Genomic DNA, 21,137 nt, shown 5'->3' on the forward strand with positions numbered 1-21,137 from the left:
AGCATAAATTTTTCAGATATCTTTTAAATATTTTGAATTATCAACTATTGTGACAGATAATATTTTTTTACGTAGTTTACAAATATATAAATTTCATTTTAAAAAATTTGAAGAGTTCATAAGCAAATTCTCGATCAAACTTAAATTGTTTAACACTCAAAAAACGAAATGTATCACACGAATTAAGACAGGTGAGTAATTGTTTTTGGGTATTGGCAACATATAAGTTACATTTTAAAGAAATATATATAGATGGAGGACATTGATGATGACAAATACATTTGAGGTTAAGTGTTTGTTTAGAGTTTAGTGTCTACATTTACGTAACTCACTCTGTGTAAAACAACCATTTTCTCCACTATCCACTACAAAACCGATAAAACAGCTTCTCCTATCTTTCATCACACTTACATATCAAATAAATACTAAACGCCAATCACCTTTTTCTTGCAACAAATTTTTTATCCAATTCCTTATTGTTTTATAGTTTTACACATTAAAAAAACTTGGAAATCCAAATCTATCACTATCTACAGACTCTGCAAGGAACTTCCAAATTAAAAAAAAAATTGTTATAAAAATTCAAAAAAAAAAAAAAGCAGGCCAGTCAAAGTAGAAATCTTTCACGGACCCTATTTTTACCCTTTTCTTCATATTTAAGAAAATAGTAATTGGAGATGAGACAGTGTTAAAGTTGGCAGATTCTTGTAATAGAAAAATCACGGGTTACTACATAACAAATTATTTTTATATAACTTTTCCACTTGTTTCCCTCTATAAATTTGCCTCTCTCCATTTCAATATATGACATAGGAATGGCGTTTTCGTGTAATAATCATTTCTCTATTATTCTCATTATTGGTTTCATATTAAGTTCAGAATTGAAACCAGTTTTAGCACAAAATTCTCCTGTTTTCGCTTGTGATATCACGAGTAATCCTGCGTTAGGGAATTTAACATTCTGTGATGCATCTTTGACGGTGGAAAACAGAGTGAATGATTTAGTGAAGAGATTGACATTGGGAGAAAAGATTGGATTTTTGGTAAGTGGTGCAAGTGGTGTGAGTAGACTTGGGATACCAAAGTATGAATGGTGGTCTGAGGCTTTACATGGTGTTGCATATACTGGTCCAGGAGTACATTTCTCTAGTCTTGTTCCCGGTGCAACTAGCTTCCCTCAAGTCATTCTCACTGCTGCTTCTTTCAATGTCTCATTGTTTCAAACCATTGGAAAGGTCATTTTTCAACAATTCATTCCATTCTTGCATAATCATGTCATATATATATATATATATATATATATATAAGAGAACTGTCTATAGTATTAGTTACCTCAAAACAAGAGCAATATTTGTACTCCCTAGCCCTCCTCTTCAATTTGTTTGTTTGATTTTGACGTGATGCGGAGTTTAAGAAAGCTGTGTAGTTAAAATGCACTTTAAATTTGTTTTCTTAAATAATTCATGTGCAATGTTAGAATTAAAAAGTTGTCAAAAAAAAGAAAAGAGACACATTTCATAAAAATAAAGAGAGTATGTTTCTTTGGTTAGTACTCAATCTATTTCATATTAACTAAATTTTTTTTGAGGACTATTGTTCAAAATTCAATATGGATGCTGGAATTTTTTTTCCATATTTACCTTTTATTTATTGAAGTTTTATATTTTCTAGGAGATAAATTACACTACTTACAAAGTTATACTCCCTCCGTTCCTATTTATTTGTCACCATTTTTTATTTCAGGTACATTAACAAATTAAGTAAGTTTACTATTCTACACTTATTTAATTTTTTTTTGAAGTTAACTTTTCAATCAATGAATGAGGAGTAATATATTTTGATTAATTAATTTGACCAATGAACATAAATTATTCACTTAGTTTTTCTATATTGGTCAAATGTATATTTTCAAGGCTATAACTCACAATGGTAAAATATGAAAAATATTGTAATTTATGCATTGATTTTATGAAACGACCAGTATTATGGATTAACTATTTATAGTAAGATGACATATAAAAAGAAACGAAGGGAATATTTATGATTTCACAAAGGCAATAGTGAATCTGATGTTTTTTCTTAATATGAAATTAGAGGGAGTAATGTTTTCCAAAGACATTACTTTTTGTGTGCAACACAACAAAAGCACCTATATGATGAAATTTCTATTTGCATATTTTTTTAAAATTCGATGGAATTTCTTTTATAAATTGCTGATTGAAAGTGAAGTCCAACCAATTCTTGACGTACGTTGCCGTCTCTGTACCATTATTTCAATACCATCCTTTAATTCCAGCTTTTCTATTTAAAAAGCATTGGTTGTATTTTTAGAAAATGACAGCCGTTTGTCCAGCTTTATGGATTATATATACTTAGATGTCGTCTTCTAAACGTTAAGTTGCATTATTAATTTTAAATATTGAATCCGTCTCTGATTACAGGTGGTGTCCACCGAGGCTAGGGCAATGTACAACGTTGGTTTAGCAGGTTTGACATATTGGTCTCCGAATGTCAATATCTTTCGTGACCCGAGATGGGGAAGAGGCCAAGAAACACCAGGAGAAGATCCAACACTGACCAGCAAGTATGGTGTAGCCTATGTCAAAGGGTTACAACAAACAGATGATGGCAGCACAAATAAGCTCAAGGTTGCTGCTTGTTGTAAGCATTATACTGCTTATGATGTTGATAATTGGAAAGGAATCGAAAGATACAGTTTCAATGCTGTGGTTAGTGTCAATTTTTACTTGTTTACACTAACATATAACATGTTAAATTACAGTGATCGCGTATAATTAATAAGATTATAAGATGGTTGCGCTTTTTGTGACTAATAGGTAACACAACAAGATTTAGATGATACATTTCAACCTCCATTCAAGAGTTGTGTACTTGAAGGAGATGTAGCCAGTGTGATGTGTTCGTATAACCAAGTGAATGGCAAGCCTACCTGTGGTGATCCGAATCTTCTAGCTGGGATTATAAGGGGAGAATGGAAATTAAATGGGTATAATTTGAAGCTATCTTGATTTTTGCTTTTCAAAGATGAATAAATGCACTTACATAAGTATGCTTAAAACAGATACATAGTCACGGATTGCGATTCATTACAAGTGATATTTAAATCCCAAAACTACACCAAAACACCAGAGGAGGCTGCTGCTTTGGGTCTGAATTCAGGTGATCAGTCATTTTCAACTCTTTATGTTTGGCTATTTCAAATCTTATAATCCGAACATTTTTTGTATGTAACAGGGGTGGACCTGAATTGTGGATCTTGGTTGAGTACATATACTCAAGGTGCTGTTAACCAAAAACTTGTGAATGAATCAGTTATTGATAGAGCTATCTCAAATAATTTTGCAACACTAATGAGACTTGGATTCTTTGATGGTAATCCAAAAAACCGTATCTATGGAAACCTTGGCCCTAAAGATGTTTGCACCCCAGAAAACCAAGAGCTTGCTCGTGAAGCTGCGAGACAAGGGATTGTCTTGCTGAAAAATACTGCAGGATCGCTACCTTTAACTCCCACTGTCATCAAATCATTAGCAGTCATTGGTCCTAATGCTAATGTGACAAAAACCATGATCGGCAATTATGAAGGTACATTTTGTATCATCATTTAGAACCGTTGTTAAAGCTTCATTTACAAAGAGTTTTGTCAATTATATCTGGATTTTGCAGGTATTCCATGCAAGTACACAACTCCGTTGCAAGGTCTAACTGCCTCAGTTGCCACAATTTACAAGCCAGGATGTGCTGATGTGTCTTGCAACACTGCCCAAATCGATGATGCTAAGCAAATAGCATCCACGGCTGATGCTGTAGTTTTAGTAATGGGATCTGATCAATCTATTGAGAAAGAAAGCCTGGACAGAACTAATATAACTCTTCCAGGACAGCAATCAGTTCTAGTAGCTGAGGTTGCTAAAGTTGCCAAGGGACCTGTAATCCTTGTTATCATGTCTGGAGGTGGAATGGACGTACAATTTGCTGTCGACAATCCTAAGATAACAAGCATTCTTTGGGTTGGTTTCCCCGGTGAAGCCGGTGGTGCTGCCTTAGCAGATGTCATCTTTGGATATTATAACCCAAGTCTGTCTCTTATTTCAACTTTTAAGATGTGTTTATCTTTCCATGCAAAAGTGCCTTAAATGTTTTCGTGTTATCTTGCAGGTGGAAGGCTCCCAATGACATGGTATCCACAATCATATGCAGACGTTGTTCCAATGACTAATATGAACATGAGGCCAAACCCTGCCACAAACTACCCTGGCAGGACTTATAGGTTCTATACCGGTCCAACTGTTTTCACATTTGGTCGTGGATTAAGCTACTCTCAGTTCAAACACCATCTAGATAAAGCGCCACAATTTGTCTCCCTCCCTCTCGGAGAAAAACATACTTGTCGTTTGAGTAAGTGCAAGACTGTTGATGCGGTTGGGCAAAGCTGCAGCAATATGGGATTTGACATTCATCTAAGAGTTAAAAATGTTGGGAAGATAAGTGGAAGCCATACAATTTTCTTGTTCACTTCACCACCCTCAGTCCATAATGCACCTAAGAAACATTTGTTGGGGTTCGAGAAAGTTCATTTGACACCCCAAGGAGAAGGGGTTGTTAAGTTCAACGTCGATGTTTGCAAGCATTTGAGTGTACATGATGAGCATGGAAACAGGAAAGTTGCATTAGGACCACATGTTCTTCATATAGGAGATTTGAAGCATTCCTTGACTGTGAGGATTTGAGCAACTCCTCAACATATTTCTTCTCAAAAGAGAAGGGAAAATATCACAAGTAGATGCAAAAAAATTCCAAATTCGGAATATGTTTACATAAATGTAACAAGTTTCTTAGTTTTCGCTTAATTGTTCATCTTAAGTAGGGAAATAGCCTATCTACCGTCCAAGGTAAGGGTAAGTTCTATGTACACACTATCCTCTCCCGTCTGCACTTGTGGGATTACGCTGGATATGTTGTTGTTGTCCATCTTAAATAGAAGAATCAAACTCTTGAAGTGAAACAAAGTTTTTTTCTCACATATTATATATATTTGAGATGTCATCTACATTATGGTTACCTCTTGCTACAGGAAACTAGTACTCAAATATTCTGATGAGTTTAAAAATTTAAACAAACTAGAAAATGCCAACCAAAGTACATACACAAGAACATTGTAGTGATCTTGTCACTGGAAAATGGCAAAACAAAGTACATACACAAGAACTAGATGGTTTGTTATCAATGAAGAGAACATAAATCAATAGCATGATTTGTAAAAAATTGTCAAGTGAGATACAAATATTAACGAAATTCACGAGGAATCTTAGTAGCTTATTTGGTTGGATATCTAAACTCCCACCTTGTTGGTGAGGTTCAATTTCCCATATTGTAATTCCCTCCCCCATTTTTTGTTATGGTCCCCGGTTATGGATCTAGTTATGGGACGCTGCAAGATAAATTCTGAAGTTTTCTTTTTTCTACCTATGGTGCTGGTTCGTTAAGAGAGAACTTGCGATCTCTTGAGTTTGAAGTACTCAAAAACTTGACTAATTTTCTGCTCCCCTTTTCCATTGAATTCAAATAACTTAAATACAACATTGGTGATTAACCACCCACCTAATAACAAGGAAATAACTTCCCACTACTACTGAAATGAGAAAGTGGAAAAATAACCTCCTTACTGCTAATAACTTCTAATAACTACTACTACAGAGAAAACAACTGCTACAGGAAAACACTGTTACAGACTTCTAATAACTACTACTACAGAGAAAACAACTACTACAGGAAAACACTGTTACAGAACCTATTACAGAGAAAACAGAAGAACATAATTATAGCTACTGATTTAATTTCCATGCATAAAATTGTTTCCATGCATAAAATTGTTGGTAGACTAAAAGGGTACTAACATTTTCCCTTTCGCACCCACAATTTTTGAAAAAAAATTAAAAAATACTAACGAAATTCATCATTTTTGCATCTTCAAAAGTTATATGATACTCCTTCCGTCTCATTTTATATGAGTTAGTTTGACTTGATAATGAAATTAAGAAAGAAAGAAAGAAAGATTTTTTAAACTGTGATCTAAAATAAATGATCAATGTTTGTGTGATTATAAATTATTTCATTAGCATAAAATAGACATTTAAAAGTTAAATTGTTACTTACTATAAAAATGTGTCATTTATTTAGATGGACCAAAAAAAATAATCAGTCGTATAAACTTGAACAGGGAGTGAGATGTATTTATCATGTAAACAAATTTTATAAGGAGTATGTTTTTACAACTTTTATTTATTTATTACTTGATGTAATGGTACGCTAACTTGGTATTAAATAAAATGGATCAAAAGAAAAATGGAATTTATAGTTGTATAATATTGTTACTTAAATACTTTATACTATTATTTTAAAAAGTACATGTTATAGTTCATATTAATTAAACATTTTAAAAATTACGTATATGCAATAATAATCGAGTCACGTTTTGAGATATTTCTATTGCATTCTTGTAAAGCCTGAACCGGAAAATGAAGGCTCTGTTTTGGCAGTGTCTCTCCAAAGAGAAATTGTTGACGAAAACTATAAATATCACGTCTTCTTCACAGCTAAGAATTAGGGTTCATAATGTCGATACCAGTAGATCTCTTTTTCTTCTAAACCTAGACGGATTCTGAAAACTACTCTATCTCAAACATTCTCTCAATTTCAAAATCCGCACAAATCACGCGCATTAGGTATTTCTCCAAGCACATTTACAGATTTGGATGAATGAATTCGCATCTCCTTTGAGGTTTTCTTCTCAATTGATCGAATTTATTGTAAATTTCCGCATGCATTTCTCATTTTCTTAATATATTATTATCCGATTGTTCCTCACAACAGTAAAGCTTTTTAGCGGGAGGTCAAAAGAGAACTGATTTGTGGTTTTGAACATGTTCATTTGATTTCTATCTCGTTGATTATTAGTCAATTTTTTGAATTTAATGTGCTTACAATCGCAGCAGAAATTCAAGGAATAATCATTAGAAAGCCTTAAACTCTGAAACTGCTCATCGCATACATTTTCTGAATTTCAATCTCCTCAGAAATCACGCGCATACGGTGTTTGCATACAGAGTCCAGAGCACAATCATCCAGATCTTCCCGAGGTTCTCTTTTTAATTGATTGTATATCGTAAATTTCCGATGAATTTGTCATTCTCATGTAATTTTTTTAATTTTATTTTGCAAGTACTTCATCTGTCCAACAGGAAAGTTCGAAAATTTGAAGGTAGCTGAAACTCAAAATCGAAATCGGAAGTCAGAGGATCGAACTTTAGTGTAAAGATGATTAATTAATATTCGATTAAAATTAGAGAGATTTTTGTTTTTATGCGCTTATGAATTTGTGATTGCAGAAGAATTTGAAGAACTTCATGGAGTTTTTTTACGGTAGTAGTAATGATATGCAAGCTTCCAATGTTCATTCCTTCGACGGCAATGTTTCGCCGATCAACGCTCAGAACTTCATAGGACGAGGCCGTTTCTATCCTGGATCAAAAACTCCGATCCTCGATCCTTACTCTTCTTCAGAAAGTACTGGTAGTTCTTCCAATAAAGTCTCTCCGCTAGCCCGATACCTTTGTCCAAACTCGCCGGTGCCGTTTATTAGCGATTCTCCAAAGCACCGTTCTCTGGTCAGTACTAGCAGCGGAAGCAGAAGCGGTTCCGGCGGCGGAGTTTCCCGTTCGCCTCTAGCTTCACTAGAGAACATTGAGATTCCGCTTATGTTCAGAACTCCAGTGAAGGTCGAAGAGGATGTGGTAGTCATGGACGGTATTCTGGTTGAGCCGAAACATGGTCCGAGAGCTAAATTGTCACCGTCGACATCAGATTCAGATGGACGGTTGTCTTCATCGACACCGGCAAATGACAATAGCTTTCATAAATCGGAAACTTGTCGGTGGTGGGAGGATTCCGGCACTTGCCGCTTTGGTTCCAAATGCCGGGTCTCTTTCTTCTCTCCTTTCAAAGAAATATGATCCAAATGCTTTTGGAATATTCGTGCAGTCATGTACGGTTGAGATCAACTTTCTAATTTTGACAGTGATCTCAACCACAAATTTTCTCATTAGTCAAACTTCACTAAAATCCACAACTCTAAACATTTATTATTGCTTTAATTAAACAGTTTGTACACGGGAAAGAAGATTTACGCCCAACTGCTTTTGCCAACAGAAATCAATCTGAGGTATTATTAACAATTGATCCAATTGTATTTACCGCTGATTTTTTTATTTTTTTTTAATGATGATAATGCATCCATTAAAATTCATGGTGATCACCTTCACATGTTTATGTTTGTAGGCACTGCTCTGCAGATCATACAGTTCAGGACCATCTTCTTATGGACCAAGGGGCCGATCTGTTCATCAGCAGGTCCACTCAGCCGCGTCTCCGGCAAAAGAAGCACCAATGTCCACCCCAACCACTACTACTCTTAAAGTGTTTACTAAAGACAAAGAGCCCTCAAGCAGCGACAGTAGCACCACTTCCACCCCCACCAGTACTATCTCTTCCACTGACTGGTGTCCCCTGGATGACAATATCGAGGTTACCTTGCCTTCTACTGGTGAAAATTGTGTTTCCAGGGAAGATGTTAATGCTCATATACAGACTGTTCTCTATGGCACTTCTGGAAGGAAGAGATTGCCGGCATGCATTGACTTAGTTGAGGAGTAGATAGCCATATTAACAAGTCTCAGTTCAAGCCATCAATTCTCAATAAAGGTAATCAAGAGCTGTTAGTTACTTCGTTGTGTTCAAAAAGGGTTGTAGGTGCTTTTGTTGTGTTACAGATTGGACGTCCTAAAAGTACTATCATAACCAAGACAATACTCTCAAATAATATCTAGTATATGAATGGACAACTGGGCATATATCAATACAACATAGAATCACTAATAGAGTGCAGAGATCTTGTTTTTGAATTGCTTTCCTGAATGTTGAGCTTTTGTATCAAAAATCGAGTTAATTAACATCACCTGCATAATTCACAGATAATCCCTGAATACTCTGAGACAGCTTAATTAAGGCGATTAAGTTCAAGATTTACAAACCAATTAAGTGGGATGTTTTGTTTTAGAAAAACAAATGAGGTTGGGTTTTATTTTCTTTCTAAATATCCATCTACTGAGAGAGGTACTAGATTTGCTTTGATCCTTGCCTTGTCAAGATTGTATTTAGGCAGTCCTCTGCAATTGTACAGTTCCTTTTGTTGTGCTAATATATTTCATTTAACATTGTAAAACAAGTGAGAGAGAGAAACTTCCTGGAAAACTTTAGGCTCCAATTGGTAATATGGAATTCAAATTGTGGCATCTTGACCATTAAGGAAGTACTAGGATTTAAAGTCATATTCAAATTGTGATATCTTGACTATTGTATTGACTTTGTGCTAGTATTTGAAGCCGGTATAAGGTTCACAACATGTAGCTTTAAATTAGTAAACTCTGTTGATAATAAAATCAATTTATGTTTAGAAGCTCAATTGTGTAGGTTTATATAGAATTGCTGGTCGTCCTTGCAGTGTTTTTAGCTATGAAACAGTCCTGAAGGGGTTGGCGTTTATGGGAAAAAGAGGTTCAGACTTCAGATCCCTCTTTTATTGGACAAAATATCCAAAACTAAACACACACATTTGCCTGCGTGCGTTATTACTGTAATGTAGTAGTTTATTAGCAGTAATTATTATTGTTAGTGTGATGTTTCCCAATTTCTTTTCCATGTTAGCCTTGGTTTCAGTCATCCATTTGAATCTCGCCTCTTGTGGGTAGCAAGTTTGCCATTACTATTTGAGGGGGTAGGCGTGTTGGTGTTTATCATTGTACTAGCCGTATTATTCTTGCTTATATTATCTATCATCATTTGTTGTTTAATGTGTATCGATGTTCCTTTCATGTAGGCTTTGCACTATTTTCTTTGTTAATTACTATGTTTTCTACACTATTTTCTTCTTCTCTATATTTGGATTTGCTACTCTTTGAGTTGAAGGTCTTTTAGAAAAAGCATCCTACCTCCATGAGGTAGTGGTAAAATATACGTACACTCTACTCTCCGCAGCCTTCACTTGTGGAATTTCACTGGTTATGTTGTTGTGTAGCAAGTTCATGTATCCTTTTAAGGAATATCCATAGTCATTTGTTTAAATAGCTCCTCGATAAACCTGAATCTGCGCTCTTCGTCACCAAATTGGCTGAAAAGATTTTTCTATGTTCAAGATAACTACCTCAAATTTAGATGATTCAGCAGATGCATACCATAACTTACTTTTCAGTCTAAGATTAAGGAGTCATTGCTCTGGTTTGAGCTGAAATGCCTATTTGTTCTTTTTTCAGTTTTCATAGAAGGAGTGGGCTCATGAATAGGGAAGAGTAGATGGAAGAAGAGGGGAAGGATGACCATTTTTATGGAAGCAAGCAAAGTTTCATTGGTTACAAAATTTTCATTGGATAAAGGATATTTGGCATTATCCACCATCAATATATAAGATGTCAATCATGTTTGGCCATGGAATTCTGAAATAAAACTTCAATTTGAATTTTGGGATTTAAAAAATATCAAAAGAGCTTTTCACTTTTTCATTTCAAATCACACCGAAATTCAAAAACAATTTCAATGTGAAAACAACCACATAAATAGATATGTGAGCTAATGGCCAAACACTATTAATGGGCTATTGGCCAAACACTAACTCTATTTTCAAATGTCATTTTTCAGCCTGAAAACAAAATATATACTTTTTCAAATTTCACAATTTACCTAGCCAATCAGGCCAAGTTCACCAGCATTCTCGTGAAAATACATATTATATCCTCATTGCATCGAAAATGATCACACACTGCACCACAACCACATAAATAGACTATTCATAAAGACGACATAACAATGGAAGATGATAAAGTTTCGTTTACTCATAAGAACCCCACAAAAGGGGGAATGTACCAAAAAAGTGACCAATTTTCCTTTTGTACATGCCTACGCAATTAAAAAAAAAGTTCAGGGCCAGCACTCCTACCGAGTATTAGGGTCGTTTGGTTAGGAACAAGTTATCCCAGGATAAGTTATTCTGGGGTTAGCTACTTATCCTGGGGTTAGCTATCCTGGGATAACTTATCCCACCATGTATATGGGATAACTTACCCCATCATTATGATATAAATGATGAGATAAGTTATCCCAAACATGGCAACCAAACAAGATAACTTTTTTTTATCCGATCACTATTATTTTTATTCTCTCACATGGCCAAACGACCTAGTACTAGACTACTAGCATTATCAATTATACAAACTTAGGTATAATACCATTGATGCAAAAATTATGCTACAACATTCCAATGAAATACCTAATACGTAAACTATTGCCTAATCATCTTCTTGTGTATAAGTAGCCACCGCCAAAGCCTAATCTTGCCTACTGATCGGTAAATATGGCTGCCACGGCCACTGGTCAGCCTCCGCCAGAGAGAGGTATACCAGTAGCACAACCAAGTCCAACTTACGCCGCGTCTTTATGTCGACCAAAAGCTCAGCACAAACTGTTACCATTGAAACCTATATCATACCTGCATGGAGAACCACAAGTTATATGGGAGCAGGAAGAAGTGAACCAGATGATTATTAATGAAAATTTGGAGTATGTAGTAATTGGAAAATTCTCATATGGATGGCTGGAGATTCAAGTTTTGAGGAAACTTATTCCTAAACAGTGTGAACTAAAAGGAGAATGTAATATTGGGTTGTTAAGTAATAGACACATTTTAATTAGAGCTACTTTGTTGGAAGACTATGTTCATCTTTTATCTAAACCTGCTTTCTATATTACTCAGAAGAATTGGTAATTCCCAATGAGAACATTGAAGTGAGATCCAATGTTCAATCCTGAAGAAGAAACATCCATAGCGATTGCATGGATTTCGTTCCCAGCATTGCCTCCAAAAATTTTTTGGAAAGGAAGTTGTCTTCTCTCTTGCAGCCACAGTGGGAAAACCTCTACAGGTCGCTTTGGCCACTAAAAATCAAACGAGGCCAAGTTGTGCGAGGGTTAAGGTAGAGGTGGATTTGTTAAAAGAATTTCCAAAACGCATTAAAATTGGAATGAGGAGAAAGAATGAAGAAGTTGTAGAAAAGTGGATTAGATAAAATATGACTATGTCCCAAAGTATTACAAGACGTGTATGATCCAAGGACACAATGAGCAGGAATGTTATATAGAGCATCCTGAATTATATCCTACCAAACAAAAGTATGATCAAGAAACCAAAACAAAAGAGGCAGAACATAGCCAGGAGCCAGGAAAGGCCTCACTGGTGGATAGAGGTGCACAAACAAATGAGAAGAAGACAGAGGAATTCATGGAACAAAAAAATAAAAAAGGAGGTGGAGGAAGAAAGAGACAGCCAGAACGTGTTTGGAACAAGGCGGGAATTACTACAGGAAATCAATTCAACGCATTGGAAAAGGAAACTCATGAGATGGTTGAAGGGCAAACAAACAATAAATTAAAGATCAAAGAAGATGACAAAGAGGTATTAAACACAACACCAAGGTTATAGAGCAGCAACAACAAGGACATGAGGAGCAACATACACGTGATAAGTCACACGACTTCTTGTGACAAACTGAGGGAAAGGACCTTGACAATATCTGATGACACTAAAAGTGGTGAGAATGGAGGAAGCAATAAAGGGGTGGTGCAGGAAAGTAGCAACGAGGGTGTAGGGTGGTTATCAATAGATAATGAATAAGGTATGAGAAAGGAGAAGGAAATCACAACACCAAAGGGGACATCAAGAAGTTTGTTTGAGGCAATAAATAACTCTGAGGTACTGGTGGCAAAGCAGGTCATGGAGGAAGGTACATACACATATGTTGATGACAATGTGATCAAAAGTGGGTCGGATTTAATTGAAGAAACAGATGAGGAAATTCAGCATAGAAAAGATACAGAAGAAGATGAGGATATGGAGTTCAACATACAATAGATTAGTAAAGCGGGAGATTTATCTCCTAGGCACACTAATAGTCTAAAGATAAGGGCAAATAAAGGAAAAACAACAATCCCTTTACAGGTGAAAACAAGGAGTAGGAGAGATAAGGTGTCTGTTAGTGATCAATGATTGAGAAAATACTTTTCTGGAATATTAGATCAGTTAATACTCAAAAATCTTTTGAGAGATTGATGGATCTAAATAGAAGACACCATTATTCATTCATAGCTCTTATGGAACCTTTCCAGGCTCCAGATGAGTTAGATCATTACAAAAGAAAGCTAGGTTTTAATCATGTGGGTGTAAATAGTTCTGGAAAAATCTGGTTCTTTTGAAAAGAAGAGTGGGATGGTATTATTGTGTTGGATTCAATCCAACAAGTTACATTGAAATTCAGCAAAAACAATAAATTTTTCCTTATTTCAGCAGTGTACGCAAGCTGCAATGCACTAGATAGGCTGGAACTATGGGATGAACTGGAGAGTATTGTTGAAGATAATCAGATTCCTTGGATTATTGGGGGAGATTTTAATGTAATTGTTAGTGAAGAGGAAAAGTTGGGAGGGCTAAATTTCACACAACAGGAAGCTATGGACTTCTCCCTCTTTATCAGTAATTGTGCATTATCAAAAGTTAGATTTGTGGGAAGTAAGTATACGTGATGGAACGGTAGAATTGAAGAAAAGTGTATTTTTAAAAGACTCGATCGAATACTGGTGAATCAAGTCTTTCTGGAGCTTTTCCCATCATCGGAGGTTCATCATCTTATACGACAGGGTTCTGATCATGCTCCTCTGCACTTAATATGTAACTTAGAAGAAAAACCTATTGTGAAGCCGTTTAGGTTTTTGAATTTCTGGACTAAACATCATCAGCTCAAGGAAGTAATTAAAGAGAATTGGATGGTGGATTTTGTTGGAAGCCCTTTTGTGGAATTTCAAGTTAAAATGAAGAAAGCCCTAGCAAGTTGGAGTAAAGAAGTGTTTGGTAATGTATTCCACCAGATTGCCACCATTGAAGATGTTATAAAGGTAAAAGAGACGCAATTGGAGTTGCAACCTTCAGCTATGAATAGAGCGGAATTAAACAGAATGGAGGTGGAACTGAAAAAATATCTCAGAATAGAGGAGGATTTTTAGAGGCAAAAGGCGGGGATGAAATGGTTCTCAAAAGGAGATAAAGAATACTAAATTCTTCCATTCATACGTGAAAGGGAGAAGGAAAAAATTACACCTATCATCGATTGAAACCGATCAGGGTGATATTGTGAATACTAATGAACAAATTGGGGATGCGGCAGTAAAGTTCTAAGCAGAGCAATTTCGTGAAGAACATAATGATAGGAATTTTGAAATGCTTGAGCATATTACTAGGAGCATATCAGAAGATGAAAATGAGAAGATGGTGAAGAACCCTGACTCAGATCAAGTGAAAAAAGTGGTGTTTGACTTAAATGGGGGTAGTGCATGTGGACCTGATGGTTTCTCAGGACTATTCTTCCAATGTTGCTGGGAGATAGTCGGGGAGGACATTACTAAGCTGGTGAGGGCATTCTTTTGTGGACATGAGTTGCCAAAGTATATTACTCACACAAATTTGGAGTTGTTGCCCAAGAAAGAAGTGGTGAAGAATTTTTCAGACTTAAGGCCGATAAGCTTAAGTTACTTTACAAACAAGATTATTTCCAGGGTGGTACATGAAAGGCTGGTAGTAGTTTTACCTAAAATCATATCACCTACTCAATCGGGGTTTTGAGAGAGGTAGAAGCATTACAGAAAATATTTTGTTGGCACAAGAAATAATTAGAGACATTCACTTGAGGAGTAAAAATGTCAATGTGGTAGTCAAGCTGGATATGGACAAGTCATATGATAAAGTATCGTGGATTTTTCTAACTAAGGTGTTTCGAAAATTTGGTTTCTCTGAGGTTATCATTGATATGATTTGGCGACTGATGTCAAACAACTGGTATTCAGTACTCATTAATGGCAGATCACATGGATTTTTCCAGTCTACAAGGGGATTAAAGCAAGGAGATCCACTTTCACCTACTTTATTTATTATTGTTACAGAGGTTCTTGCTAGAGGACTGAACAATTTACATAGGGATGCGGATTTCAAAGGTTTTGGACTACCTAAGTGGAGCCCTGAGATTAATCATCTCTGGTATGCTGATGATACTATTCTTTTCTGCTCTGGAGATAGAACATCAGTGATTAAAATGATGAAGGTATTAAGGGATTATGAAAGGACCTCTGGACAGATGATCAACAAATCAAAAAGTTTTTTCTATCTATATGATAAGACTTTGTTGATTGTGGCAATTAGAATGAGACGACTAATAGGTATAAGACAAGGGAATTTTCCTTTTGTTTATCTTGGATGCCCAGTATTTTATGGGAGAAAGGTTGCTAGTTATTTTGAAGACCTGGTTAGGAAAATTGCAAGGAGAATCTTGACATGGTATAACATATTTCTCTCTTTTGGGGGAAAGTTTGTACTTATCAATGATGTACTTCAATCTATGCCAGTTTTCTTACTGTCAGCTATGAATCCACCACAAAAAGTAATGGAGCAAATACATCAAATATTTGCGAAATTCTTTTGGGGAAATTTGGGTGGAATTAAAGGGAAACATTGGATAGCTTGGGATGAGATGTGTTTGCCTAAAGAAAAGGGAGGTCTTGGTTTCAGATCTATCAAAGACATAAATAAGGCGTTATTTGCAAAATTATGGTGGAATTTTAGAGTCTCCACAACTTCATTATGGGGCAGATTCATGTGGAACAAGTATTGCAAAAAATTGCACCCGATAATTACAAGAAATGCAGGAGCTTCTCATTATGGAGAAAGTTGCTCAATGTGAGGGAGGAAGTGGAGCATGATATTTGGTGGCAACTTAAGGCAGGTAACCTAGTTTTTGGTTTGATAATTGGACTAGACAAGGGGCACTATACTTTACTGAAGAGAAGTTGTTGAATGGGGAGGAATTGGAGGTCAAGGACTTCATTATGAATGGAGTATGGGATATCAACAAACTGAAAAAACATATATTGGAGGAAATGACAAATCACATCATTGAAAACATAAAGCCTCAAATCAATGAAGACAATACAGATAAGGCCTGGTGGACAGGAGACAACACATGGAGATTTACCGTGAAGTCAGCCTTTAATAATTTGAGGCGGAGAAGAATGGAACAAGAATGGGTACAAGAGATCTGGATTAAGGGTCTGCCTTTCAAAATTGCTTTCTTTCATTGGAGAGTGTGGAAGAGGAGAAGTGCTACTGATGATAATCTTAAAAGAATGAGGTTGCAGGTGGTTTCGAAATGTTATTGTTGCGAACATGGAGAAATGGAAACAATGACACATCTTTTACTACCAGCTCCCATAGCTCAAAGACTATGGAAGCAGTTTGCTTCATGTGCAGGTTTAAACATTGAAGGTATGCATTTATAACAAATCATTACTGCATGGTGGGAACACAAGGCCTCACACAAGTTAACACAAATATTAAAGGCAATTCCAGCTATCATAATGTGGGTACTTTGGAAAAGGAGGAATGCTAGAAGACATGGAAAAAATCACTCTTTTAACTAGATGAATCATTACTGTCAGGTGACAATACATCAGTTGATTAGAGTGAAGCTCCCTTGGCTAAAAAATGTTCCATATAAATGGACGGAAATTGTGGACATGCTGTAGAGATACAAACCTACTCTTCCATATAAATGGACGGAAATTGTGGACATGCTGCAGAGATACAAACCTACTCTTCACTATCATATAGTGAACTGGAAACTACCGAAGGAAGGATCGATTAAATGCAACACATATGGTGCTAGTAAAGGTAACCCATGACAAAGTGCATATGGATTTTGTATGATAAACAACAATGGATATCTAGTGTATGCTGAGGGAGAAGATAGGGGTGGCTACCAATATGGAGGCAGAATCAATGACTATATGGAAGGCCTTGCAATTTTTTCTAGGGAATGGATTTCAGCAAGTCATCCTTGAAACAGACCCACTTAGTGTAAAGAACATGCTAATCAGAAATTGGAGAATACCTTGGGAAATAGCTGAGAGAATGGAAGATAGTTAGGAGATAATAAAGCATATTAATGTTCAAATCAAGCATAAATTCAGAGAAGAAAATCAACTAGCAGACTACATTGCTAACATAGCTATTGGAACAGCAGAAAAACAACAATTTCAAGAATTTACTCAGTTGCCAAGTTGGGAAAGGAGAATGGTGAATATAGACAAGCAACAGATTCCTTCGATAAGAACCAGGACAAGGAAAATTAACAACAAAAACAATGATTACCATGCTTAGATGCAGAACAGAAGCAACAGAGTTCCACAACTATATTTACACATTTGATGATTTCTTTATCAGGAGTAAAGGAATAGTCAAGGAACTATACACTCTAAGCTATGACAATAATAAAAAAGCAATACCTGCACTAGCAAAATAGGAGAGTGAACCAGATCTGCATTTTTAACGTGCATCCAGCTAGGAGATGAAAAAGAAGTACGTGAGTGATTCTTCTGCTGCTTCAGCTACAGAATGGTGGGGTAAATGAGAACTTCAGTAGACAAAAATGGTAGGCAAGATAGTACAACTTTCATAAGATCGACAAACCTGGAATATAAGGTTCATAATTTTGATCGAGCTCATCATAAGCCCAAGCATCCAAGTTGGGTATTTCACCTGCAGAATGAGACGAATCAACAGAGAAATGAAAAGAGGTAGTAAGCAACAAAGGTAAAGGACAAACACCTTTGTCGGCTGATATTGACAACAACCTTCAATGGAAAATGTTAATCGGCCATAGGAGAAGGAAGAGAAGGTCAATGTTAGTGGGCACAAGGCAAAACATTTTTAAGTGAAGAAGGAGCTGAAGATTCAATTTGGAAACTCTTCGTTTGGTAGAGTGTATTAGGAAAAATAACACATGCATTAGCATTGTGTATTACTAGTACCTTGTTTGGTACTCTTTTTCAACCTATGTATAACCAATGCTTGCATTAGTTATACACTCTATTGTGTATTAAGGTGTGTATTGCTAATACCATGGATTTCTAGGTATTAGCAATGCAATGGTTTTAATGCATGCATTAGATTAACTAATGACAAAACTACCCTCTAAGCCTAATAATAATAATAATAATAATAATAATAATAATAATAATAATACTAATAATAATAATTATAATAGTAATAATAATTATAATAATAATAATAATTATAATAATAATAATAATAATAATTATAATAATAAGAATAATTATAATAATAATAATAATTATAATAATAAGAATAATTATAATAATAATAATAATTATGATAATAATAATAATAATTATAATAATAATAATTATTATAATAATAATAATAATAATAATAATTATTATTATTATAATAATAATAATAATTACAATAATAATTATAATTATAATTATTCTTATTATAATAATAATAATTATTATTATTATATAATTCTTAATAATAATAATAATTATTATAATAATAATTATAATAATAATAATGTGGGGGTATTTTTGTAAATAAATATTTTTTAATAGTCTTTATACAAGACTTGCTATTTCCAATACATCAAACCAAACAATGTATAAAAAATATTACAAGCATAACTAATGCAAACATTACTAATGCTTGCATTACTAATGCATGCATTACTAATACATCATATTCAACATTATTCTTATACACTCTACCAAACGACCCCTTAGGGTCTTTGTTGTTTTTGTTTTTATCACGGTTGGTCACTTTTGGGCTGACCAGGTGTGTTGTTTTATTTTGAACATTTTGAGCCCAATGGCTTGAATTAATAAAGGACCTCGAGTCCAAATCAGTTAAAAAAATTCCTAATACGTAAAATTCAACCATATCAAGTTGTAACAGATTTACTACTCATCAAAATCTACCACAAATGAAGTGAAGGCCGGTTTGATCAAGTGGTCTGACACTCTGAGGTCCAATTTCATTGCAGTGTGTTTATGTCCAAGTTTTAGCTAGCGTTTGACAATAGTTTTTCAAATGTTCTTGGTAAGTCATTTTTGGATAAAGTTTTACCATGTGTTTGACTATACATTTTGGGACGAATATTTGATTTTTTAAAGAAATATGATTATATTTATTAATTCTAAAAACTATTAAAAATACTCGTAAATTTGTATTATCATTTTATTATGAATATGTTTCGTAAAAAGTCATGATAATGAACACAATTGATATAAATCTGAAAAAAAGGGGAAGAAAATAAAAGAAAAATAACATTGATTTGTATACAAAAAACTACTATTACTTGTAATTGGAAGTGACTTCGAAGAAAAAGCTAGGATAAAAATTGTATAAAATATATATATAACTATATGATTTTTGTACGACGAAATTCAGTCCAACACTATAAATTATGGGTGTTTTTATAAAATACAAAAGTTTGGAATAATTTTTAAAATTCCCAAAAAAATAAAAAAAAGTTGGCCCAAATACTTTTTTTTTCTAGTATTACAAAATTTGAATTGTTTGCCAAAAATATTTATCAAATAATAACAAATTTTATGGCCAAACAAAATTTGCCAAGTTTTTTCACAAATATTTTTAAAAATACATATGACCTAGCGGGTAGGGGTGTGCACTATTCGGATTAAACCGAATAACCAAACCAAACCAAACCGAAATTTTATTTGGATTGGTTTTTTGGTTTTTCGGATTGGTTTTGGATTAATAAATTACTTTGTTTGGTTTTTTGGTTTGGTTTTGGATTTTAAAAGATAAAAACCGAAAAACCGAAAAAAACCGAATTATATATATATACTGCGTGGAGTCGCGTGGTGTGCCACATAAGTCAAAAGGTGTATAAAATTACAAAAAAAAATGAGTTCAAGGGGGTAATAGGACCTTAATTTAGTTAAGGTGTGTCTCTGGGATTTCAGTCATAGTCTAGGGGGTACTTGTGTCTTCTCCCTTTTATGTTTGAATTACATCTACAATAGGTATACTTATAAGTATTTTGTTTTTAGTTTTACTTATGATTTATATTAGAAAGTATATTTAAGGGATTAAATATTATTACTTTGGTTATATATGTTATTAATTATTAACATAACCGAATAACCAAACCGAAAAAAGCCAAACCGAATAGAGAAAAACCAAATCAAACCAAATTTATTTTGAATCGGATTGGGTTACACTTTTACAAAACCAAAAACCGAAAATCCAAACCGAATAGTGTAAAACCAAACCAAAAAACCGAATGCACACCCCTACTAGCGGGTCCTCAGTATTTTCCTTGTGGTTTGTGCTAGATGGTGTAAATTTGCACTTGTTAGTGTTCAATAAATATTTTGTTGAGGATACCTTGCAATTTTACCATATATAGATCAAATTTAGTAGACGTTTGGACATAAATTTGGTTAAAACTTAAAAAAAAAAAGAAGAGTTTGTTTAGTTGATATTGAAAAATGGTATTTGAAAGTTAACGTTGTGTTTGGACATTCATTTCATTTGAAAAAAATAATAGTCTTGTGAGTAAAAAAACTTATCTTACACTATTAACAAAAAAGAAAGAGGCATAATTGATTTTCTCCTTTTTCATGGAGTAGAGTTAGGGGTCGAAATAGTTCCCTCATTAGCAATAACGCCAACCTCGAGAACAGGATCACCACGTGTTGTTGTACCTCACCAATCACCATAAGAAATAAAAGTTTCTATTGTTCGCAATACATATAAACTTTTTCACATACCTACATAAAAAGGTATTATAATAATCCAATGGTCTTGATAATAAACTTCGAAGAAAAGTTAGAAAAAGTACCGTGATTCTTTACTTTTCAGCCTTGCTCTTGAGAATTCTTTTTACATGATTGATCTTTGGACACCGTATATCCAAAATCTTTTAAAGCTACCATCAAATGACATTGAGTAATAAACTTCTATATAAAACTAGAACAAAATATTGAGAGTAATAAACTTATATATATATATATATATATATGATCAAGAGATTACTGGACTTTAAAGTCATCATCGAAATTAATTTTTTTGGGGACTATTGTACTGA

The 21,137-nt window shown here is 34.4% G+C and overlaps 2 protein-coding genes across 5 annotated transcripts; both read left to right on the forward strand.

The window, feature by feature from the left end:
* Positions 1–774: 774 nt before the first annotated feature.
* LOC125837347 (beta-xylosidase/alpha-L-arabinofuranosidase 2-like) lies at positions 775–4,806 on the forward strand. The gene is made up of 7 exons (XM_049516482.1): positions 775–1,235; positions 2,442–2,729; positions 2,838–3,007; positions 3,083–3,180; positions 3,256–3,606; positions 3,688–4,098; positions 4,180–4,806. The coding sequence occupies exons 1-7, from the start codon at positions 816–818 to the stop codon at positions 4,749–4,751; spliced, it is 2,310 nt and encodes a 769-aa protein (XP_049372439.1). The 5' UTR covers positions 775–815; the 3' UTR covers positions 4,752–4,806.
* A 1,922-nt stretch (positions 4,807–6,728) lies between these two features.
* LOC125837369 (uncharacterized) lies at positions 6,729–8,961 on the forward strand. 4 transcript variants are annotated; one of them, XM_049516504.1, is made up of 4 exons: positions 6,729–6,746; positions 7,410–8,000; positions 8,183–8,242; positions 8,359–8,961. In XM_049516504.1, the coding sequence occupies exons 2-4, from the start codon at positions 7,428–7,430 to the stop codon at positions 8,731–8,733; spliced, it is 1,008 nt and encodes a 335-aa protein (XP_049372461.1). In that variant the 5' UTR covers positions 6,729–6,746; positions 7,410–7,427; the 3' UTR covers positions 8,734–8,961. The 4 variants fall into 4 exon arrangements, with proteins under 4 accessions (XP_049372461.1, XP_049372459.1, XP_049372458.1 ...); XM_049516502.1 differs by lacking the exon at positions 6,729–6,746 and adding an exon at positions 7,105–7,282; XM_049516501.1 differs by lacking the exon at positions 6,729–6,746 and adding an exon at positions 7,160–7,332.
* The last annotated feature ends 12,176 nt before the right edge of the window (positions 8,962–21,137 follow it).

This window comes from Solanum verrucosum, unplaced genomic scaffold (assembly GCF_900185275.1).
Source record: "Solanum verrucosum unplaced genomic scaffold, falcon-dt-bn FXZP01000147.1, whole genome shotgun sequence".
Lineage (NCBI taxonomy): Eukaryota > Viridiplantae > Streptophyta > Magnoliopsida > Solanales > Solanaceae > Solanum > Solanum verrucosum.

What these genes read in the sequence shown, in the direction of transcription:
- LOC125837347 (XM_049516482.1), top strand. Translation starts at nt 816, where the DNA reads ATGGCGTTTTCGTGTAATAATCATTTCTCTATTATTCTCATTATTGGT. An exon ending in GATACAGTTTCAATGCTGTG is followed by an intron (nt 2,730 to 2,837) that starts GTTAGTGTCAAT and finishes TGTGACTAATAG; the next exon opens with GTAACACAACAAGATTTAGA. An exon ending in GGAGAATGGAAATTAAATGG is followed by an intron (nt 3,008 to 3,082) that starts GTATAATTTGAA and finishes TGCTTAAAACAG; the next exon opens with ATACATAGTCACGGATTGCG.
- LOC125837369 (XM_049516504.1), top strand. Translation starts at nt 7,428, where the DNA reads ATGGAGTTTTTTTACGGTAGTAGTAATGATATGCAAGCTTCCAATGTT. An exon ending in GCTTTGGTTCCAAATGCCGG is followed by an intron (nt 8,001 to 8,182) that starts GTCTCTTTCTTC and finishes TTAATTAAACAG; the next exon opens with TTTGTACACGGGAAAGAAGA. An exon ending in CCAACAGAAATCAATCTGAG is followed by an intron (nt 8,243 to 8,358) that starts GTATTATTAACA and finishes TTATGTTTGTAG; the next exon opens with GCACTGCTCTGCAGATCATA.